Here is a 24336-nt window from a genome sequence, read left to right as displayed (position 1 = left end):
AAAAATTTCTTTGAAAAAATCTGATTTTTTTTTCTCCTAAAAATTCAGAATTCTTTTCTAGATGGAAAAAAAAATCTTTAAAATAAATTCAGAATGTTCTTTCCATGTGTGAAACTGATACTGAGTGGGGAAGATTCTTTTTTTCTAGGTGGATAAAACATCCAGGGAAAAAAAGTCTTTTATTGAAATCAATTCCTTTATATATATATATATATATATATATATATATATATATATATATATATATATATATATATATATATATATATATATATATATATATATATATATATATATATATATAATATAAAAACCTTTTAAAAATGCTTCTCTGCTGGTGGTGCTTGGGTAACAAGAAGAGGGGAGTCTCATTTTCATACTGCGCCCGGGTTTCTCTGAGGCTCTGGTCATAACACTGTATTAACGAGAAAATGATAGAAACTTTTTCAGTGAATAAACGAGCTGCTCTCAGAGCACAGCAAGGTCCTAGAACACTACACTACATATAGACAAAGTAAAACAGTATCAGACTGTGTCGTCCTGTGTAAGTTCAGTTTATTTATTCAGTTTTTTCATTTAATTTTTCAGTCAGTGAAGATGTTTCTCTTCTGATTAATATTTCTTCCCGAAAACTACAGACGGCTTGTTGTAAGACAGTTCATATTCTACATCGTCTCCTGTCTTTGACATGTGATGATTTTGATTCTTCTCATCTCACCTCCAGAAACAAACACAGACTTTTGAATTTGCCCTTTACTGTCAGTGTTTAACGATGCAGCAGACTGAGTGTTGGACTTCACATTACGTGTCACTGATGCTCAGTCAGCACTTTGAAACCCAGATCAGCTCGGCTGTATCAGATGTGGCTCTGAATGAAACTCTCTCTTTATTGCTTCAGCAGTAAAACACAGACGCAGGACAGTCTTGTTGAACAATTTATTTCAGCATATAAATTTCCCCAAGTATATAAATGTCTACTGTCGACATATTGACTATAATGTACAGTATATATATATATGACAGAGTCATTGCATTCTGACGGGATCAAGCAAGTGCATTAGTGTCAGCAGCACAGGATCATGGTCGGAGATGATCTGGGTTGCTACGTCGTACTGGAGGACAGATGTGGTGATCAGACGGGATTATAGGAGTCTGGTTATGGACAAAGCACGCTGTACAGAATAGACTGGAATTATTACACGTTCACATTCTCCACTCTTCTCGCCTGTTTGAAGCACTTCTCACATTTTGGGATAATAGTCGCTACATGTAATGCTGAAGAATCCAGTTGGTTATAAACATTCAAAAAAGTGTTTATGTGAAAAGAGCATCTGTTGTTGAGTTTACCATGAGAGGAATCAGATGAAACCAGTCGATACTGCAGTGAAGTTTCTTCAACAAGGAAGTAACATTTGTCATAAAAATGTTCTGAAAAGAAAAACAACTTGTCTTAACTCTGATCACTACATACTGAAGTCCTGAGGGGCAGTGACATTAAATCTTTTCCAAGGTAATTTATTTTATAAGTCAGATCTAAATAGTTCTTCCTCCTGTGTTTGTGACTAGAGTGCTGGTGAAAATGGATGATTTTTTTTTTTTTTTAAATTCTCGTGTCAAATAAAGATCACTCAGAGAAACATATTTCCTGTGTGGGAAGCTGACTGAGAAAAAATGTTTCTGCAAAAAAAAAAAAAAAAAAAAAAAAGATTTTGACCTGAAAGAAAAAAACATTTTGTTTACTTGATTTACCAAAAAAAAAAAAAAAAAAATCTGCTGAAAGAATTCTCTGTTTTGTCCAAACCTGTTTTTTTCCAGGGAGAAACTTTTGGTAAATAAATTAATTCTCGTGGGAAACAGTGAAATTTTTTTATGTGGGCAACAGTGTTTTTTTCAGGGGAAACTTTTATTTTAAGCTTGGGTGAAAATCTTTTTTCTTTATCTGTGAAACTGATTTTTTTTTTCATCTTTTTCTTATAGAATTTTTATGTGGGAAAAAGTTTGGAAAAACAAAGTTTCTTTTTCTTTTCATGTGTGGGGAAAAAAACATCACAAGAATTTGTTGTTGCTAAATGCTAAACTACCCTGGAAAGGGAGCAGCGTTGCACTGCAGCCTCTCAAGGCTGAAATTAAAAAAAACAAACAGGAAAAAGTAAAAATTCTTATGATAAAACTTTTTTCAAACAACTTATACATTTACTTATTACCTCTTTTACACTTGGATGAAAATTATTCACTTGGTTTTACAAGAAGAAATTTCATGAATTTTTCTTCTTAGTTTCACACGGGGGAAAAAAAAATCTTTTACATCTTTTTTTTTTTTTTAAGGTTTCACATAACAATAAAATAAAAACCTCCTGACAATGTTTTTCACTTTTCAAACATTGAAAAAAATATCCTGAGAATTTACTCCCACCTGATTTAACTGAAAAAAAAAAAAAAAAATCAATAAAGAAACTTGAGAAGATTATCCTGGCAAAACCTCGTTTCACCTGTTCTCAAGAATTAAACACTTGTGAGCAAATATTCTGGATCAGACTCAGAACGGGTCACCAGACACTGAAACCCCCTCAGGGCTTCAGTATGAACCTGTAGCTGACTTTCCAGAACAGCTTCCATGATGCCTTTCATTTATTACTAACAGCATTTTGGTTCCTGGCTGATATATTGGTGTTAGCATGCTCCCATTTTTTTACAGAAAGCAAAAACATTTGACTTTTGACATTTTCACAGAACTTCACACCGAGCTGATAGAAAGAAGAGAAGGAAGGACGAGCGAGCGGCTCCTCCGGCAGAGAAACTCAGAGATTCATTTCATTATACGAGGACATCTCACACAGGTAACTGTTATTATTGCTGAAAACATGATGTGTGCTCCAGACGGGACTGAAATCACTGACCAGCACAGATAATGTTACTGAATATGGCAAATGTATTTGAGTCTAATGGTCGTAAGATGAGGAATCAATCAACTATTGAAAATGCAGATGCTCCGGTTAGTGTTTCTATATCTAATTAGACATTGTGGTGACTCTATGATAGTGTGTTGACTCCAAGGTTGCAGAACTGTGACGACTGTAATGAGGTAAAGGCACCCGCAAATATTTGTTTTGTGATATGATCTCCTAAAATTTGGCGTTAAGTTAAATTGTGGTGTTTGCAGTCAATAGAAATATTCACAGTAGATTACAGCAAAAGTTAGACTCTAAAGTGGAAAAATACTAGTTTTCTTTGATTCCCTGACATTTGTACTCAGTACATGAGACAAACATTTACAAACAATAATTATCATCTGAAGCAGTAAAATACAGCGACAACCATCTTTTACACGATCACAAAGCTGGAATCACCTCTCTGGTCCCGTCATGCTACATATCTTACACACTGCAGGTCTGTTAGTGAAAACTTAACGCTCTCTGAGTGCTTTTACAGACAGAAGTCTGTCAGGAACACACTGTGCTGTGTCTCAGTTCAGGGTCTGCATCCTTCGGAGGAGCATTTTAAGGATAATTACGTCACAACGCCACGCGAAGTCTGTCCCAATCTGAAGGCTCCTCCAGATGCTCCTTCTTTCCCCTGTTTTTGGACAATGCACCACTACAATGGCAACATCGCATGGCGTAGATGGTCATTTCCGCTGCCCGGGACGTCAGAAATCGTGACGTAAGGGTAAAACATCTGGTGATGCAACCAGGAAATGCTCCAAAGGCTAGACTGTCCCATTTAACAACAGCTGATGAGGTTAACAAGGACTCTGAAGGACTCAGCTTCAAAGACCACAAAGGCCGAGTCCTTCAGAGGATGCAGACCCTGAACTGAGACACAGCGAGTGTTTCTGTCCGATGTGCTTCTTCTCCTCACTGAAGTGTGTCACCGCAGGACGCTCAGCAGGTCAGTCGTCGGCTTTAGACGACTCCGGGCCGACGACCTGCTCCTCCTCGAAGCAGCGTCTGAAGAAGGTGAGCACCGAGGTCAGCATGTAGTGTTGACTCCTGACGGAGGCGATGTTGTGTCCTTCATCTGGGAAAATCTGTGTAACAGGGAAAGACAACAGGGTGTCATCACTTAAACACGACTTTTCATTTTTTAAACCTACTGTTATTTATAATTTCAATGTGATTACACTCTAAATGTTGGACATTCAGAGGCCAGAAACTAAAATCTGACAGTTATTGGAAATAAAGTCCGTCATTTTTGTCTTTGTTTTTGGTGGACACTATCGTTTAATGTCTAATCTGTTAGGTTAGTTTCATTATCTGCACAGTTAAAGACAAATACAACACAAAATCCTACTCAATCCTCCTAATAAACACAACAATAAAGGGTCATTTGCATTTTTGAAACACTTTTTCAATACTTCAAGAAACAGAAATATATTTTCTAGACAGATCGTAAGGTGTTTTCTTGAGACGAGCAGCTATAAAAGAAGTCTGTTTCAATGAAATAATCCTCAATTTCCAAAATCCGATTTAAATCCGTAACTATCTGATTTCACAACCTACACAGTAAGCTTCCACCTCAGTCAGCCTTTAATCATATAATCATAACAAGGTTGCTGGTTTGACCCAGACACACAACATGAAGGTGTCCCCTCGTTATTATCACTCAGAATAAATAGCAGCAGTTACCTGGAGAGTGTAATTAACATTTGACCTGGACAGCAGTTTGACCAGCTCAGCAGAATGTTGGAAATGAACAGTGGCTGAAATAAAAAAATAAAAACAGAAGGGACACAATGAAAAACTATCACAGCAGTGAGAGTCGGACTGTAACACATCCTCTGTTGGGACTTAACATAAATGAGCCACAAAATCTACATGTGCACACCTGGAAGGTAGTGACGACGCCTCGACCAGGTGGAGTCAAAGACAAACGGACACATTCAAACAAGCTATGAAACTAGACAAGACATTTGAAACTGGATTGTTTTTTTTTTTGTTGTTTTTTTCTTTTTTTTTTTGTTGAAAATGAGTCAACTTTTTTTTCCCAGAAGAATTTTTTCAGTGTTGTTTTAAACAAAGTTTCAGAAGGAAACTTATCATTTTGAAGCTTTTTTCATGCTTCAAACAAGAAATACAATATTTCTTGCGTGAAACAGAGTAAAAAAAAAAATGTTTTTATGACTTTGTTTCACAAATGGAGGAAACATGTCTTGGGAATATTTTTTCAGCTCATCTTACACAAAAATAAATATTTAATTTATACTTTCTTTATTCCAGGAGAATTATTTTTTGCCATGTGAAACTGAGTGAAAGCAAATAATAGCAAAAGAAAATTTTTTTTGTCATCTTTCAAACAGAGTGAAAAGAATTTTAAAGAGGAAAAAAAAATGTTCATGTTAAAGAGAAACCATTTCAGAAGGTAATTTTTATCACTTTGTTACACACAAAGAATACACAAAAAGAATAATACACAAAAATCTCAAATTTTTTTGTTCACTCACTCATACATTTTTTTAAAACATGTTTTTTTCACCAAGAAAAATGAATAATCAAAGGATCATCCTGGTGGAACCTTCATAGTCATAAACACAAGACAAAAAAACCCTTTATATCATAAAAAGTCCTAACCTGCCCCCAGAACTTCTGTATGAGGTCAAGTCAGTTTTCAGTAAAATGTGCTGATAAACTTCTCAGAAGCATGAAATGTTACAGAGTCAGTGAACAGAGAAACATCTCTGCTTCACCGTTTCTACCTGGACGGACTGTTTCACTCACCGTCTGCTGTGCCGTGGATTATAAGAAAGTTCACATCACTCGCTGCTGTGATGTTACTGAGCAGACTGGAAACCTGTTGGAGACACAACACAGTGCAGCTGAAGCAGCAGCAGTTATAACGTCACCAGATTTGATGCTAATGAACAATAAGTCAAATCATTTTCACTGAAACACTTACATTTGAAGGATTTATAGATTTGTAGCAATCCAGCAAGTAGCTCGAAGCTGAATGATGAAGTGTTTTAAATGTGATCAGTAAAATTTTAAAAAAATAGCTACAACTGGAGCAGAGAGGCTGAAACAGGGTGATCTCATTTTGAACCAGCTGAAGGCTCGAGATTGTTCATACGACTAATTACAGTAATCGACGCGAGATGACATAAAAAGAAAAGATGATCTTCTCCAGATTAGACAGAGAGAGACGAGACTTGAGATTTTTGAGATGCTACTTAATTTATGAAAAGCTGTGACCTTTTAATTTGAAAAACAAATTACAAATGTTGCTCAGTTTGATTTTTTATGAATTACAGTACATCTAAAAAAGTATTTTCTCTGTGTGCCTGATCTTACGACAGTCTCCATGCTCCAAAGTTCAGTACAGTAAGATTTAGATGTTTCAGATCATCTTTAAAACACTTCATGGTTTAATGACCAGACTCTTCAGACTCTGACACTCAGGATCAGTAGCTTCCTTTAAATCACGTCTAAAAGTATATGTAATGAATTCTGGCCCACCACAAGGTGTCTTATCTGTATTATTATAATCTTTTGAGTCGTTTCCTTTTAGCAAGTTAGTGAAAGGTGTGAACGTCGTGCTGCTGCAAATTCATCTGAGCTTTTTTCACAGCAGACGTTTTGACTTCTCATGGCAAAAAAAAAAAAAAAAAGCGCAGGTGTGATTAATCACACCTGTTAACAATGCCTCACTTCGTCTTAACCGACCCAGAAAGCCGTGCCAGAGAGCCAGCATGTGAGCGGCGTGGGGCCCCGAGGCTGGCAGACCTCAGTGGAAAGACGCCACCATTAATGTTATTAGTTACACCTGTGCTGCTCCTGCCGTCATGTGGGAAGGTGAGAAAAAAAAAGGGCCAGTTGGAGATGAAACCAAACATCACAGCCATTTCAAAATCCATCTGAAGTTGACCCGCAGTGTTTACCGGTCGTGTGCATCAAGAGGAAAATGCACCTGCTGTGTGACATCGATAACAAAATGTTGTCACACAAAAGAACTGGTTTTATGTCATTACACAACAATAAGCAAATAGATGTAAGGGTTATTATGTATCCAGCTCACTGTGATGCTAAAATAAACCCATCAACACTGAGGGAATGACATCACTGGACTTCCAATGTCTCCGCCAACATAAAAAAAACTCGACAATGAAAGGCACCATTTCCCTCCAGCGGCAGGTATGTGGTGCCGTGTGTTCACATCCAGACAGCAATAACCTGTTATTGTCTCTCCACGTGAGACGTGTCTGACACGTCCCACTGTGTCGGGCTCAGCTGCTCCAGAGGTATGAAAGAAGAAATACGGCTGGCTGAGAGGATGATGATCATCACTCACTGATTCTGGATCTGTCTTTGCACATGCAGCCAGTGGCCGTCTCATGAATGGACTAACAGGTGTGCTCGGACACTTCCTCTCACAGCTCACTGCTCTCAAACAGGCTCCTGCGTCTCATTTACATGTTTACAGCCCCAATAAACTGTTTTACATGAGTTTGCATTCCATCGGTGTGACATTGTTTATAGTCCTGTGTCACCTGGGAATTCCACCGTTTGCATGTACGCTGCAGAATGGCTCAGCTACGGTTTTGTGCAATCGTCCATTCACCCCAGCCGAGTTTTGAGTGCAGCACGCCGGGATCAGGATTAGAAGAGGAGCTTGGATCCGTCACTTTCTGGAGATTTTTGTGCTCGAGTCAACATGGAGTGTTTAACTATGAAATTTAACAGGATGTTATGTTGTTTTGGTTTCTGACTTTTTGTCTGCTCTGTGCTGAATCTGACTGACATGCAGAAATAGAAGGATCTGTTGGCTACATCTGGAGGAGCCTTCAGATTGGGACAGCCTTTGTGCGGCATTGTGACGTGATTGGCCTTCAAATGCTCCTCCGAAGGATGCAGACCCTGAATTGAGACACAGCAGCTGTCTGGAGTGAAACCTATCTGACGCCGTCGCTGTGGTGGACCGGAGACGGACTGAAGGTGGACCTGGTGGAATTTAGGCGTCAGAGCAGGAGCATCAACCAAGAGTAATTATATATTTCAGCTGTTAACGTGAACAGTTAATGCTATAATGAATAAAACTTAATGGTCAAAGTCATACCTGGTATTTGTTTTCCTGTTTTGCTGGTGATCCAAAGTATTTCTCAGCGTCGGCTGAACCTTTAAGAGGATGAAACAGGAAGTAGTTGTTGGGGAGATACTGTGAGCAGGGAGAGCGATGCCTTTGTAATTAACTCACTGTTCACTCATGATAACACTTCCAGCGACTTTCAGTTTACACTCACTCCGTCACTTAACACAGGACGGAGTGACAAATAGAAAATGCCACTGATGATTAATGTTGCTCCGTTCTGCTGTTTGTGTTAGTCGTCTAGGGTTTGTTTGACCTTCTGAATCAGTGGATCAGTTGTTCTGTGTTTTATTAAATCAGATTTCATAAACATGACGCCTCAAAGACGTGTAGCTTCTATCTGATTATGAATACATGTCAGCATTGATGACCAAATACTAGACAAATGGGTTGAATTGCTCTTCGAATGTCCTTGTCACACTTGGGAAGAGTTGCAACTTCAGATCATTGTAATATGATACGTAATAAAGTAACTACGTGTGACATTCAACGACTGAAGGATTCTCGTCCGTCTCACCGTAGAGTCTCCAGTTTGATATCGGAGCTACAGCGATGCCACATTTGAACACAGAGCTGTGAGAGAGGAGCAGGAGAGTGGAAAGAAATCCTCCATACGCCTGGAAAACAACAACAACAACAACAACAACAACAACAACAACATCGGGGCTTTAAAATAATGTTGCATGTAACGAGGAAGTGCATATCATTTAACTGGATCCAAGAAAGAAAAACATCTGTTACACATCAGTATGGAGAAATCATACTTTCCAATAAAAAAAATCCTTATAATAAGTTATTCTGTAAAAATATCATAATATACTTAATATAAATCATATGTGGTTACACATGAATTAGAGACAGAGGCTGTTTTACCTTCCCATAAACTCCGACTCTGTTTCCATCGATGTAGGGCAGCCTGATCAGGTACCTGAACATTTAGAGTGAAATAACAAAAGTGAGGCGATCGTTTGAAGACAGAAGGCAGTGACAGTGGCACCTTGTTGGGTTGGAATACCTCCTGGCAGCTACATTTAGGTTCATAAATCTACATGCAATCACCGGGACAACATTAACCACTTAATTTGGCTGAAGCCTCATATTAACATGTCTTTTTTATCTGTCTCTTTTCATTAATATGCCATGTGTGAATACTAAGAAGGCCTGAATGTATTATTTCAACTAGCCTAACTGAAACCATTAACTGATTGTCGACACAAAGCTTCCTCAACAAACAAAATTCAAAAGTCCTCAAATTGAGGCTGAACAGCATCAAGTCACAACAAACGAACAGGACAGTTTTGGGACTGCACTCACTCCAGAGCTGTGATCTGGTCCTGGACATCGACAGTTCCCAGCCTCTGGTGAACCTCGTGCAGGATCCTCTGACCCTGGAAGCCGCTGCCCCGGCCGTCCAGACGAGCCGCGATGACGCCGTCTGAGCTGACCAGCGCCGAGTCCCAGCCGAGGGAGAACCGGTCACTCACGGCCTGACCACCAGGGGCGCTGTCACTTAGAGAGGAAAAGTGGAAAAGCAGGAGTTCAGCCCATGAAGAAGCTCAAGGATTCAAATAAAACACACCAAAGTATACAAGAAAGAGGCAGGAAGAAGATGTAGAAATCATCATTGGTTTCCAGGAATTTGTTTCTAAGCTGTTTAATTTAATAAAGGATCCAATAAAAATGATTCTACATTGTTTCAAATGTTACATACATGATCAGTAGCAGCGGGTACACCTTCTCTTCATCCAAACCCAGAGGGACGATCAGCTCCAGACGAAGTGCTGCAAAACAGGCCAACAACAGAATCTCAGGACTTTAATACATGAATACACTTTCTGCTGCACACGTTTCTAACTCACAGCTTAACATTCAGTCTGGAGTGCGTTTTGATGGTGAAGATGAGTCAAAATGAGTGTTTGGTTATGCGCTGCATGTACAGCACATCTCTCTTCTCTGACCACATCAAAGCTGACCGCGCTGCACGGTCAGGTAGCTTCATCAGCCATGAAAGATGTCTGTATTAATCAGTCGCAGCCAAGAACAGACCGGAGAAGTTTCACAGGAAATTGTTTTTTTCCTGAGTTGGCAGTGTGTGAATAGTTTCACCTCACTTAAAGTTTAACATATTCTTAAAGTTTTATTTGTGTCACAACTCAGAGACAGCTGGATCTGAAAGTGTTTCCATGATTCACCCCAGAGGGCTCAGGGCGAGAGAGTCTTCTGAAACCTGTGTGGGTGATTCACCAAACGACACAATGTGACAGTTCTTGAAAGGAATCATTGGATCGTTGTTTAACTGGTGTGAAGCTGCAGGGCGACGATGTAACGACGGCACTGTCAGTAGTAGATAACTGATCATATTACTTATCAGAACCAATGAAGGATTGTAGAAATCAATTTAAAGCCTCTCACATGAGTGTTAAAATGTCTTAAATGACCACAGCACGTGCACCCTGACCTCAAGGATGAAGAATCCTCCAACATCCAACATAAACAAGAATAAACCTGAAAGATGAGCCTGTGATTTAATTTGTGTTCAACTATTAACTCAGCTCCCGTCTGACTGTTCTTGTTAAAGGGCTTTACATTCTGCGTGCATCACATTGTGTCTAACAGTGAACACAGATTAGACAAAGGAAGCCATCGGTGCTTTAACACCATTACAGGTGACAGCTCGTTCATTTAAAGTCCACACCTGCACTCATTCTAAAGGGCACTCTAACCTGTATGCTCATGTCTGCATGCTACGGATATTTAGCAGGTGTAATGTGTCTTTTATGTCAATCCATCATATCATTTCATATATTATTATATTATTGAGGTGTATCAGTCAGGACAGATGTGCTGGAACAACCAACAGACTGACATTTGTAGTTGTAGAGGCCAAAAACTACGGAAGCCCTGAGGCGCAAGCTCTAATTTTTATTATTATTTTTTTTTCATGGGTGAATTTATTTTTCTGTATGAAATTTTTATTATTATTTTTTTTTAATGAAAGACATTAAATGATTTTTTTTTTCCCTATGCGTCGAGCTGAGCGAGGTGGGGCTTTTTTTTTGTTTTCACTCAGCTCGAAACATGAATAATAAAAAAAACAAATAAATAAAAAAAAAAAAAGAAAAAGAAAAATGGAGCACCAGAAAAAAACAAATTCCCACTTGTCCCTCTGGGCTCCCATAACCCTAACCTGGCCTAAAGACAGCAAAGTAAAGATGGTAAAGTTTACTTTTCTAACAGAGTTTCTTGTGTGCATGGAAACTAAAGCATGGACCCAAATCCACTGGATCTGCCAGGCCAGGCCGCGTTCAGACACAAATTCATAAATGATGGTTCAGGTCAAGTTCTTTAAGTGAAGACAAAGTGATAACTGATAATACGTGATGGACCTACTGTGTGTACTATGTAATCATGGTAAACATGCAAATTATAACCACGGTAACAACTATGAAACAGGACAGAATTCAAACAGGAAAGACGAGCCACTCTCACATGGAAACACTGTGTGTTTAGTGTTGCACATCAGAGATTTAACTTCAAAATGATTCTCCAACACTCTGATCGTTGCTTTTTACCTTAGCAGGTAGAGAATGTTTGTTATAAACATGGTGATTGTGTTTCATAATGAAGATAATACAGACAACAGTTAGAGAACAACAAAGCTCTGTAATGATCGCAGTTTCATACCAAAGTTGTTGATCTGTACAGTTCTTCTTTCCCACTTCGGTGTTGTCCTGTTCATCAGTGCATGTCTTAATACTGTGTTCCTTTCCAGAAACTTGTGCTCTGTAACACGACAGGATAAGAAGAAGAATCAGTTAGAAAAAATCACAGGAAATCTTCTGAATAACTGAATCATCACTAGAACGTCTTGCATGGATGGAAGCGACAAATCCTCAAAACTCTGCTCGCTTTGTCAAACACACACCATCACATTTGTAGTCGCATAAGTAAAGAAACTGTAAGCACTTTGAAATGTCACCGACTTAATGTCAGACAGCACTGTAATTAAAAATCTGATTTAATACGAGCAGAAAAATCAACATCTCTCAATCTGTGAGCCTGCGTGTAGGAGTGCAGGAAGATAATTGTTTATCCACCGCAGAGTCTCCAGACGCTGCTCTCCGTGCCTCTGATGTGCGCTCAACAACATTTCAAACACTTAACGCCTTAACCTTAACTGCATCTGCACATCCAGTTTTTAACGGCCGTAAGTTTAACTCTCGTTGTTGAATTTTGGCTTAACGACTCATGACCTCAGCCGCTTAATCTCTAAATAAGAGGTGATCGATTGATGCTCTTTTCAGACACCGAGGGCACGGAGATCTGACTCCTACCCAAACACGATGAGTAAATACACCTGATGCAACTGTGTGAAAGAGCCCAAACAGTTAACTAGTTCAAGTCAGTGCCAAAGTACTTACTGCTCATGTCACCGAGGTTGTGAAGAGTAGTTTGGGGGATTCCAGGACCTGGAGAAGAAAATAGTTTAGGTCAAGAAATGCTGCAACTTTATCTGACATTTTGTTGTACACATTTACACAGCAGAGTCAAATTGAACCTAAAAATTGTAAAGTTTCAACATAAGAATGTTTTGCAGAAACGTACACTGCCAACATTTATTTGGTTGATTGTATTGGCGGGAAAATGAGTGAAACTAAAATGAATGACGATAAGAGTTTGCTGATCCTGAACATTTATTTTGCTTTCAGTTTGGATAATATTTTACTAGTTGCCTCCTCTTTCATTGTTAATGGTTGACACACATGGTGGGTTGAAGGGTGCCAGAAAAAGACTAGACCTTCAGAATGATAAGAAAACAAGTAAAGGATCTATTTTTCAGCATGTAGTCACCGTTGTTTTTAATGTTTCAGCTTGCATTAAAAATTAAAATTGACATGATGACTCAACTCGGCACACCTGAAAGATCCAGATAGACCTCTCAAACTGAATCGCCACAAGAAAATTGAAATGTTGGTGAACCACAGCTTCAAAACAAGAGAATTAGATTTGGAAATGTTGCTGCAGCATCAATCTGATTGTGAGCCGCTCGGTTATGATGCTGCCGTCATGATGAGGCGTCACCTCTGCAGTTGAGGACAACATGTTGATAGTTCGGGCTCAGGATCGCATCGTAGAAGGAGCACTTTGATTTGAAGAGGGAGCAGGTGAGGCACTCTTTACGAAATGGATCCACAGTGGAGACTCTGTTGGAGCAGAGCAACACAGATGTGTGAATACAAGTTCATTTGTTTGAAGGATTTAAAAAAAAACAAAACAATCTGTCTGTTTCTAGACTTCAGAACCAAAGAATGTGCCAAAATTAATTGTAACATGATGATGTATTGACTAATGAAGTGGGCTGCCATCCACCTGTTTCACTGTGTATCCTTAATTTGCTCATAAAATAAGTACCTGACTTGAAATGTTAAAACAAGTCCAATTACAGAAAAAACACTGGCTCAGATATAAAAGTGTAAATCTGACTACATGACAAACAAATTAAGCAGCTACATCATGACATGTATCAACAGTAGCTGCAGCTCCCTGCATAAAAATGATGGTTTTCCACCGATTCAGACGTGACTGCGCTGATTTAATCAAGTCAATTATGTCTTCTGCACTGATTTAATGGCATAATTAACTAATTCTGAGCCACCAATTTCAATGCACCAACATCTAATATCCATCAAATAAATGACAGTAGTTGTTGTATGTATACCTGTACATGTGCCGCCGCGTTGAGCCGTCCTCTGTACTCAGGAAATAACTGAAAATAACAGAATCAGTCTGTAAGTTGAGAGGTCATATTTTGTGTTGTTTGTTAAAATGGCATGATGTCAACAAGCTGTGCTTACACCAAGTTGGTGCTCTCATCATAGGCCAGAATTTGAACGACTTCCCAGCTTCCTGAGGTCAGGTGGCGGACGTTGACCTCTTGATCCTCAGACTGTTGAAGAACCAGAAAGAATACAACAAAACAGAGCAGAGAAGTGGGTCAACGTGACCTCACATGACCTCACATGGTCCAAAAGTGGTGCTGATATTTTTCACCAAGCTCCAACTTTCAATCTTAAACTTTTGTTCCACTTGTTATCTCAACAGAAAACTGAATTAATCCCCAAATAATCTACTGCTCAGCATTCTCCTTCATTTATTCAAGCTAATGTATTCTTAATTCTCAGGAAACAGTGTCAGGATATAATTTGAAATGATGGAACTTCAAAATGGAATAATATGAGCAGTATGAATAATTGGAAGTCTTGTGCTTAAGGCAGGACAGATAAGGAGAGAAAGAAAGAAAAGTACACAGACATAAGGAGTTTCATTTCAACTGTCAAAGCACCCAAAGAAATGTATTCATTTCATTAAAAGTTTGTAATATTCTTACAAGGTTGGAGATCATTGTGATGTGGTTGAATGTACCGCGGCCACCGTGTTTTAAGGGCATAGTGATGAAGAATGTGGTGCAGTCCTCTGAGAAGACCGGCTCCTCATTCTGGGCGAAGAGAGAAAACAACAAAACCAATTGCAAAAATGTCTGGACCAATTTGGATTAAAAGGAAAATGGATTGTCTCATGTCAATCAAAGTAAAATTTATCATATTTTTTTGCAAGAAACCTTTATATTTTCTGATCAGGTCCAGTTCCAGACCACTGTTTATGTTGTTTACTGTTGAGGCATACTTATTCCGCTTTTCCACCTAAATTAGCAGGTCTACACATGTTTTTTAAATGCGATTCAACCAGCTAAATATCACGTATCGACCCCATTCTCACTTCCCACAGGCAAGTCTGTGATTTGTCTCGGAAGCGTTACGCTGTACGTCACAAATGAATTGAAATCAAAACAACAATGGCCAGCATCTTGAATTCCTTCCCCATTTAACAAAACAGCAGAGAAATTTAGAGTCACTCAGACAAACAGATTGTTGAAATTATATAACAATGTTGTTGTAATGAAGCTTTCAGTGTTTTTTACCTGCTAAATAATGACTGACGCTAGAGGGGAAGGTAGAGCGTCTTTGTTTGAAGCTGCTGTACTTGACAAGTTGGTGATATTACAGGCTTTCATGTGAAAAATCAACAGTGTTCCTTAAAAAATTTATCAGAAGTCTCATCACTGGGCTCGTCGAAGATAACGAAGCCCTCGTCGACTGACGCAACTCACCTGGCGGTCGAGCCACTTCTCCGATGTCATCACGTGTTTCTGAATTGAAACGATGAGATTGAATTTAAAAAAAAAAAAACATTCTTAAAATGTATCACAAATTCCAGAGGACAGTTCACAACAACAGTCGTACCTTTGTGCATTCACTTGTTGTCACATCACAGAGGGAGAGAATGGACGTGTTTTGAGCTCGATTCACCCAGCGGACACTCAGCTTCTCCCGCGTCACCCATTTCACCATGGTGATGTAATACTCACTAGGGAGAGCAAGCGGGACGTACGTGAGTAATATAAGCAGCCTGGACCAACAGATGTTGTTATTCCTTACAATGTGTGGAGCTCAAACCTCTTTTCAAAGCTGTCAGGAGGCCTCAGCTCAGTCGTCGAGGAGCTGCCGTCTACGGTGACGACGTAGAGAGCGGCGGTGGGATTGATTTGCCCCATCTGGAGAAAAAAAAACAGTGCGAATGTACAATTACGTTCAGGGGCCTGTTGAAATTGGATGTAATAGCCATGATGCACTGCTTCACTGTAGTGATAACAATAAGCGCCGAGCAACACGCCACTCTTGTTTTCTATTTTCATGTGCTGCTACACTGAACAATGCCAGTAAGACTCAGTAACAAGAGAATATAATGAGAATATAATACATGAAGAGAACAGACTGTGTTGGTGTATATACTGTGCGGGCCCCGGGGCCAGGCAAGCGTTTTCTTTCACTTGAGCCGCCCTCAGAAATATATAGCTCATTAGTCTACGTGACACAGGAAATCTAGAAAAAATACAGTACAACCCATCACAAAGATGTCGGTATCTATTCCATACGCACAGCCATTTTCTTTATATTTGTTATTATTTTTATGTCTTCTACAATCCTTCACTTCCTGCTCTGTTGGAGGAGTAATACGGTCTTGGAATAACTCTATTCTCTAATAATGGCACCATTTGTGGTACATAAAATGAAAGGTAACACATCTGAAACTGCTTAAACCAACAGGAAATATGGAGTAATTTTCTTTTCCTGTTTTCTAAGTGACACTGCTGCAACTCAGATCTCAAAACAGTTGGAACACTGTGTGAAAGCTAAATAAAACAGGATGCAATGCATTTTATGGTAAAATTGCAAATTACTATATTCATAAATATGATTTTTTGCTTCCTTAATTTATGTGCTTATGTAAAAAAAAAAACTAAAGAAAACCCAATCAGACGCAGCTTGGCCAAAAGGTTTGATGATTTGCTATTAAACAGATTCCTGCCTCCCTCAGAAGTGACTATAATAACTTTCATCCTCTGGACATTTTATATTATTTTGCATGTTGATATTTTTGGTTTAAGAAAAAAAAAAAACCCTGCAAAACCATCCCCATCAGCCAGAGCTGCACTTTGGTTTAAGAGCTACACTTTCTAAAACAATAAGCTAAGATGGTGAACACAGTAAACATGATGTAACAGAAGCACGTTAGCGTTTTCACTGCAAGCATTTTAATATTTATTCCAAAGTCAGTGATGTAAAAAGGAACCAAAGGTCAAATTTGAGTAAAAGAAAAAGATACTGGGTTAAAATATTACTTTAGTAGAAGTCAAAGTCATATGAACAGAATAATAAAAGTCTTCAGGGAACTGATATTAAATGTGCTTCAGTGGCAAAACTATTTTATCAGCTTTGGATTTCTGACTATTGGTTAGAGTGTTGATCATCAGTTATGTTTTTTTGCCATTTATGATATTTAAAAGACAAAACAATGCATCAATTAATGTGAGAAGTAAGTGAAAATAACCAGCATTTCTTTCTCTTTTGTAGGATAAAGGGACTTAAACCCAGTTCTGTTCTGTTCACCCTGGTGTTGTAACACGACAAAAAAAACGAATCTTTAACCTTTAAACTTTACAACCCTACAGGGTCACAAATCCAGGCATGAAGCCTGCTAGTTATTCCCAAATCTTTACATTGTGTTGCCCCCCACGGCTTTTATACAGAACAGTTTGTCACAATGACAGTAATTAGGTGTTTCCTTAAGAGCAGACGCATGAGACCCATGAAGAAAAAACCCTCGAGGGTATTTATTTTACTGCGTATTGACTCACGATGAGATACCCACACAAATTTATCCCCCAGTGACTGAAGCAGAAGTCTGACTGTCAGGCTGCTGTACAGCGTCACTGTTCTCACCGACTAACAGGAGGAGAAGGCAATTAAATCTCTGCTTCATTTAGTCCCACAATATTATAGCACTTAACCACACTCAAGGGTCTGGGCAACAGAATCGCTGTGTGTCTGTGTGAGCAGTTTTTACACACTGTGTGGGCCAGACAAGGGTCGAGTGTGGCGCTTTATTAATTAGATGCCTTCCTGTGAACCCCCCTCCCCTCATCTGTGGTTTTCAACCGACAAATCGTGCTGCCCTCTAACTCATGACCCCCATTTCACCAGTTTTCCGGAACCCATCTCCCATCTTACAGGCATTTGATACGCTAAACATCCGCATCAAAGGATGGGGGGGGCTGTGTTAACTTGCCTTACTAAAGCATTTCACATTCCTATCTCTCCCAACGCCACAGATCCCTGCAGCCATCCCTCTTCAAAGGAAGCAAGTCACTGTAGCATGAATTAAACAAGGAGAGGATTCACTAACCTCAATGGATAAACTAAAGCAGAGGGCCGGCAGTTGTATAATTCATAGCGCGGGGCTTTTACAGTGACGGTGCAATGAAAGTACATGCAGGTCATCGTAGAGGCGGCGTGTGAGGAGTGTTGTACGGTATAAAGTGAGCTAAAATGATCAGGAGCAGTCAGATTTCACCTGGATACTGATGTTGGATTCACTTCTGGTTGTAAAAATGTAAAAAAATATCCGTGTCGATTAGACTTTTAGTACTCTACCTTTGGATAGGGGTACTCCTTCCCCCTGGGGTACAGCGAGCCCGTGAGGCGGGGCAGCAGCATGTTAGGGACCAGTGAGTCATTGATGGTGAGGTAGGCCAGTCTGGAGCCGTCAGGTGACCACCAGTGGGCCACCTGTGAGTGCAACACCTCCTCTGGAAAACCAAAAAGTGACAAATCAGACAACTGAACCCCCTCCACTGTTCATGCACCTCTTTAAACTCTGTGATTGGCATTTATCAATAGTTAAGATGGAAATGATTGGTGAAATAACTGGTGGATTCACTTTGATCAACATATTGCAAATAATATCTACTTCTTCAAATGACCAGCCCTACTCTGCCTCTGATTGGCTAGCACTCACTGGTCGGCCTCATACCATTGATAGGTGGATCTAACTTTTGCCATATTTCCTTCCTTAATATTCATACGCCGGAGTACGTTAAGCCTCCGTTAAGCAACACTTCTGGCTGCATGGCAACAAGCATAAAGATTTTTTCCTCTTCAGTGCGAGTGCTGTACTTCAGTGGACGTCATGGCAACTTAATGTGAAAGTGCGATGAAAAAAAAAAACCTTGTATGGTCATGGAGAAATGGAGTTTGTATGAAAAAAATGCCTGCTTTGTGTCTGACCTTGAGGCGCAGATAGAGTGAATACCTTAGCTCCAAACATTTGAATCCCACGCTCAAGGAATTTAACATTACACAACATCGTCTAGAGTTTAATCTCACAGGCGTTGTCAAAAACGTTGAAAACCCAAGGAATGCCAGCTTCTGTGGGTAACATTTTTGAATTTGTCTATCCAGCCTTTAACTATAAATCCCTTGTTCCAGGCTGCATAACTCAGTATCTTCTCTCTTACCCTCATACAGCCAATCTGTGATGCCATTGAAGACGATCCCCTCTTGTCCAGAAGACGTGAGCCTCCATGAGCTGCTCTGAACATCCGTTTGGAAGTAAATGTTGTTTTCAAATATATAAATCTGCGGGGTAGAGCAAGAATGTTGGTACAACTTTCATATGTATGGAATACCTACACATGTGAGGAAAACTGCTACGCAGCAGGAGGATGCCAGGGAGCTTGTTTTTGTAAATACTCTGCATTTAATTCATTCAGTGAAGAAATATGTTCAGGATGTAGAGATGTTCCATAGACGAGTAGAATCTTTACATTCCAGCTGTGTTTTATGCGTCAGTCTTAAAGGTACAGTACACAAAGACTGAGGTGACAGAACCTCTCTGCTGAACAAACAGAAGAGGCCACATTACAGGAAGTCTTATCTTGGATTGTTTAGCCTGTTGGATGAACTAAATGAAGCTTAGCGTTAGTTCATGCAGGACACGGATGTCATAAGCGCCAGTTGTCATCATCTCACCACGAGGCGGTCCATTTAAACATGGCTGCCTCCTCACTCATACCTGCCACACGATGCTGCTGCTGGAAAAAAAAAAAAAAAAGCTTGCCCCCCCATCACCACCACAGCCTCCATCCTTGTCAGGGCTCAAGGTTATGGCTCAATCTTGAGCACCCTGGGGGGGTTTTATCCGCATTGTGCTCCCCGTTTTGGCTCAGCATGCTGCTTGGTCAGTTCAGGGAGCTTCTTAACAGCAGAGCCATCAGCGCCAAGCATGACTGTATTACATTTTTTTTATGCAATAACTGGTGAGCTTGCTGAAGAAGCTTAAAGTAAGACTGACAGCACCACTGGTAGCCTGTGTGAAAAGCTAAGCTTGTAGAAGCTAACACAGATAATAACCTGTTCTAGAGGCTGTAACCTGCCATTAGCATTTGAGCTTTGAATTTCCTGAACCATGCATTAAGAGGTATTTTCTCCTCGACTGAGAAGATCAACGCGTCCTACTGAAAGCTAAAACTGAACACCAATCTTTACTTGTACGTCATACCAAACTAGCCAGCCAACCACCAGCTTCTGTCATGGATAAAGGCAGTCATGTGTATACTGTATTGATACAAAGTCTGAGACAGAACACAGCAGTGAGTTTAGGAATCGGTCCTGTAATAAGACATTAGCTTAGAATTTCTTTGATAGGACAAATGCTTTTTTAGAAAGAGGCCCCCTGGTGATCTGATCTCACAAAGACAACATGCTCACTGATAAAAAACTTATTCAATGAGTGCAGTTATCTCTTGTGACAAATATGCAGGGAGAGTTCACCGGCGATGAATACTAGCTCGTCATTAGCAGTGTGACACTCTGCTGGAGGGCCTCCTGGAGACCAGCTTCCACTGAGGGCAGGTAGAAACACTGAGGAAACGAGATAAATATGCTATCACATGGTTAATTACTTTCCCTGTCTGGGTTGGAGAAAATAATGGAGTGATTATTCTGCACACAATACTCTGCACGGCGGAGGCATTTCTCACACAGAGAGCTCTGGCCGCCCAACAAGACGTCTTCGAGCTACTGCTTGATTAGTGTAACTGTTTCTGGCTTCTCTTCAAAATAATTGTTCAGTTTAAAGGGAGCTTGTCTTTCCTCGCAAGTCAAAAAACAGCCTTTGATCAGCCCCTACCTCAGAGCAGAGAGGGCATTATGAATGCAATGAATTATACATAGCACCGTATTGCATAAGCCATAAATTAAACATTAGTTTTTCACCTTCTGCATGCAGCGAAGGTTTCTTACTTCTATCTGTCGACTCAAAACGGGAATCCAAGTGTTTTTGCTGGATTAATTGTTTAGTCTGTGAGTGAATTTTTCAGAACCTCATATTTGAATAACAATAATTAAAGACTCATCCCAATGCTTTGTCGTTATTTGACCTATAAAATACTCACCAGCTGCTGACCGTGAACGCCCCATGAGGCAAACTGGAGCACCGAGTCCGACACCTCTGGAGGATTCAGCTCCCGCACCTCCCTGACATGAGGACAGTTAAACATGTTTTACTCGTGAACCATTTACATTTATTTTTAAGTCTCAGAACAGATACAGTCAGTTCAGCTATTTCTTATAAGTGTTCTGTCACTGGTATAAATATTCACCTTGTATACAGGTTGTAGATCAGGTAAGATGCCAGGAAAGAATGCTGGTAGACCTAAAACACAATCAAAAGAAAAACAAATTCAATGTTTGTGTGAGCAGACCTTTCCTCTTTATCCATTAATACCAATTAGGACCTCGACAGCCAAGAAAAACAGGGAAATAATTCAGATAATCACGACTAATAGAGGGGATTAATCAAAAAGATTAATCATCAGAGCGGATATTCTTACCATAACTTTGGTCTCTGATAACAAGACACAAAAAACACACGGTGCAAAACGCTCTGAGAGGATTCTGTGATTATGTTCTTTGATGGTTTTTCCTCATTTCACCCAGTTTGTGTTTTTATTCCTGTACAGAATGACGTTCTGCTGACAGTGACGGCAACAACACAGCGTGGTTTTCCAGTGAAGAAGTGAGAGTGATGTGGAAACAATGCCTCACAGTGAAATGCTATAAAAAATGACATAAAAGGCTTTTGATGAGAGGGCTTCATTCTACACAATGCTACTGACAAGTCTGTCAGAACACAATATGTGATTCCACTGCATTATGGTTGATCCTTGAATCTGACAATAAAACCTGACATTTGCCATAAATATATATATATATTCACCCGTAGCTTTATATTCCTTACGTCCCATCATCTGATGAAACCAGAGATAAATAGTCTAATAAGTAAAAACCGATACAAAAGTCAATCATGGATCAATTTTACATTTGTCAAGTGTTTAATTACAGGTGTGCTATTGTCACATGTCTAAGCTATTCATGCCATATACAAGGATATCAGGATATAAACAACATGAAATTGCAATATGCCCAAAAGTCGACACACATATTTGCATATAAATAATAAGAGAATGTCAGTCACACGATATTTCTTTGCCCTCGTCGTATAAAAAAAAACAAAAAACGCAGCAGTGATAAAGGGCAGAAAGACATTTTTGCAGAGTTCTCTTTTAACTTTTGAGATAAACATGATAAATATGTATATTTATATATTTTCTGTTGCATTAATATTACAGAACTAGCTCCAACTGTGCTGAGCTTAACGTTGCTTCTGTGAACTTATTGTAAAATGAGCAGAAAAGGGAAATCTGTGGTTTGATGTGCACACTGGATTTAACAGCTGAGCTCAGTAAACATTGTTATGGAAAATATCTTCCTCAGAGTGAAACTACCGATGATTTTAACTTACTAAACACATGGAGGTAAACTGATATTGTAAGATGGCAAACAAGCATGAAAAGATTTCAGTTTCTAACCATGTTTAAATGTTTTTTTCTTCATAAAACACATCCACTCCAAAACAATACCAACACAAACATAAAAATCAGAAATGTGCCTGAAACAAGTTGATTAAACGCTTTTTAGTTGAAGCAACAAAGGCCAAGTTGGATACTGTTACTACTGTTAATTTGCTGTGTTGAGACTCTGACTAAAACCTCACAGGTATAAAAGTAGAGCTGGAAAGAATAATTTTCGAGTTTCGAGTTAATCTAATGATTATTTTGCAATTACCTGAAAATAAGTGCATCTAAAGCTTGGGCTGGTAAGACTGCAGAAACCACTAAGAACAAGCAACATTTTCAATCCTCCCAAACAAATGAATGCACACTGCCCGACTCCACAGAAGCCGACTGCTCTGCAGCTCTCGCTCGCCAACAGAGAGACGTGTTAACAGCCAGTTTGCTACTTTTAACCATCTCTCTTTTCTTTTTTTAGTTGGATAAATGCTTAAATAAACGACAGCACAAGCCATCTCAAATGTGCCTCAGTCCTAAAAGGCTACCTGGCACCACAGTGACTCTTTACTGCTGAAGGATTTTGCTTTGTATGCTTTAAAGGTACAACAAATAATGCCTGTATGATTTGAAATGTAATTATTCATTCAGTGTCCTTGACCGGGGCTGAGAAGTGGAGTCGGTTCCTGGACGCTGCACAGCGGCTGCCCACTGCTCCTAATACTTAAATGCAGAGACTGAATGTCCCTACATGGATCAATGGAGGATAACTCAACAGAGCACATTTGCACAACTCACTTCACCATACTTGAGATTCTACTAATCCTATCTGCATGTGCAACGAAGCAACCGGAGAATATCCACTCACAAAGCTTTTGTTTCAGGACTCATTGAGATAATGGTTCAAAACGTGCAGAGTGTCTCTGCATGCTAATCAGCCTGAGCATTAGCATAACAATGTTACAGTAAGCTCACCCGGGAGCGAAATGATAAATACTGTAGAGCCACTCCATTCCCCTCAGCTGAAGATCAATCGTGCCCAGAATGGAGTCTGCTGGGCTGATCTCCTCGACGCCTAGCCTTCAGTCCTAATTTGGACTTCACTCCTCACTGTGCAAAAGGGAATTCTCCAGGAAGGAAAAATTAGATTGTATTGTAACTTGACTGCTCTTCTTCTCCTCCTTCAAAACAGACGTCAACATCCAGCAGACACCCCTCGTACAGTGGGTGACAGCTCTGTGATGACTCCTTGATAAGGCTGTCAGTGACGGGTGACACATGAGAGGGCCGGATGTTCAGAGATGTGAGGAGACAGATTCAGAAGGCAGTGGAGGGTTTGATTGTGGTGTGTGTGGCGGTGCTCTGAGCAGACTGGGGGTTACAGGGCACTTAAATAATTCCAAAAATTTGTTTTACACAGCCAAGATTAGCTGCACAGTCACGACTACAGCGGAAAAAAGTGTTTTAATTATAACACCTGACACCTAATTGGTGCTTTTCTTACATCTGAGTCTCAAATTAGTGATTTATACACAAGCTGTAAGAGGGTTGAGAGGGTGGACGTATATGTTTCAAATGGCAGTACCACTCACAGAGGGGTGCAATTACATTCTCAAGTCTGTTAGAAGATAAAGACAGGCTACTGTATGTCACACATACATTGCCAAAAAATAAATGCTGGACTTCTAAACCTTTAAAAGAAGTGTCACACTCTTTCTGAACACTTGCAGTAAAACACCATCATTAAAAACACAACTAAACACCCTTCAAATGGCACAGATACACAATAAAGTAAACTGTGACAGATCCTGATTAGCCTTAAAGTGGTTCTAAGATGTATTGAGTGATTTTTTTGTTAAATTGATGCTTTGAAGAACAAATTCTAACGCAGAAAAATGTGGCTCATTAACACACACACTTTGCATTTACTCTCCCAGATCAACTCTCCTGAA

The 24336-nt window shown here is 39.6% G+C and overlaps 1 protein-coding gene across 1 annotated transcript in view; it reads right to left on the bottom strand.

The window, feature by feature from the left end:
• Window positions 1-922: 922 nt before the first annotated feature.
• Window positions 923-24336, bottom strand: part of LOC119025762 (inactive dipeptidyl peptidase 10-like) — a 112013-nt gene continuing 88599 nt past the window's right edge. The window contains exons 7-27 of the mRNA XM_037109681.1: window positions 21137-21189; window positions 20930-21011; window positions 18992-19112; window positions 18129-18283; window positions 15591-15688; window positions 15378-15501; window positions 15245-15283; window positions 14465-14572; window positions 13932-14023; window positions 13796-13843; window positions 13159-13280; window positions 12498-12545; window positions 11761-11859; window positions 9788-9857; window positions 9391-9585; window positions 8950-9004; window positions 8594-8693; window positions 8047-8105; window positions 5715-5787; window positions 4626-4699; window positions 923-4027 (exon numbers count right to left, since the gene is read on the bottom strand). Of these exons, the coding sequence (XP_036965576.1) occupies window positions 3890-4027; window positions 4626-4699; window positions 5715-5787; window positions 8047-8105; window positions 8594-8693; window positions 8950-9004; window positions 9391-9585; window positions 9788-9857; window positions 11761-11859; window positions 12498-12545; window positions 13159-13280; window positions 13796-13843; window positions 13932-14023; window positions 14465-14572; window positions 15245-15283; window positions 15378-15501; window positions 15591-15688; window positions 18129-18283; window positions 18992-19112; window positions 20930-21011; window positions 21137-21189 (1953 nt within the window). The 3' untranslated portion in view covers window positions 923-3889. The remainder of the gene's footprint in view (window positions 4028-4625; window positions 4700-5714; window positions 5788-8046; window positions 8106-8593; window positions 8694-8949; window positions 9005-9390; window positions 9586-9787; window positions 9858-11760; window positions 11860-12497; window positions 12546-13158; window positions 13281-13795; window positions 13844-13931; window positions 14024-14464; window positions 14573-15244; window positions 15284-15377; window positions 15502-15590; window positions 15689-18128; window positions 18284-18991; window positions 19113-20929; window positions 21012-21136; window positions 21190-24336) is intronic.

Source organism: Acanthopagrus latus, chromosome 9 (genome assembly GCF_904848185.1).
Source record: "Acanthopagrus latus isolate v.2019 chromosome 9, fAcaLat1.1, whole genome shotgun sequence".
Lineage (NCBI taxonomy): Eukaryota > Metazoa > Chordata > Actinopteri > Spariformes > Sparidae > Acanthopagrus > Acanthopagrus latus.
Note: the sequence above shows the minus strand (reverse complement) of the source record. Positions and strands in the feature narration are given on the sequence as shown.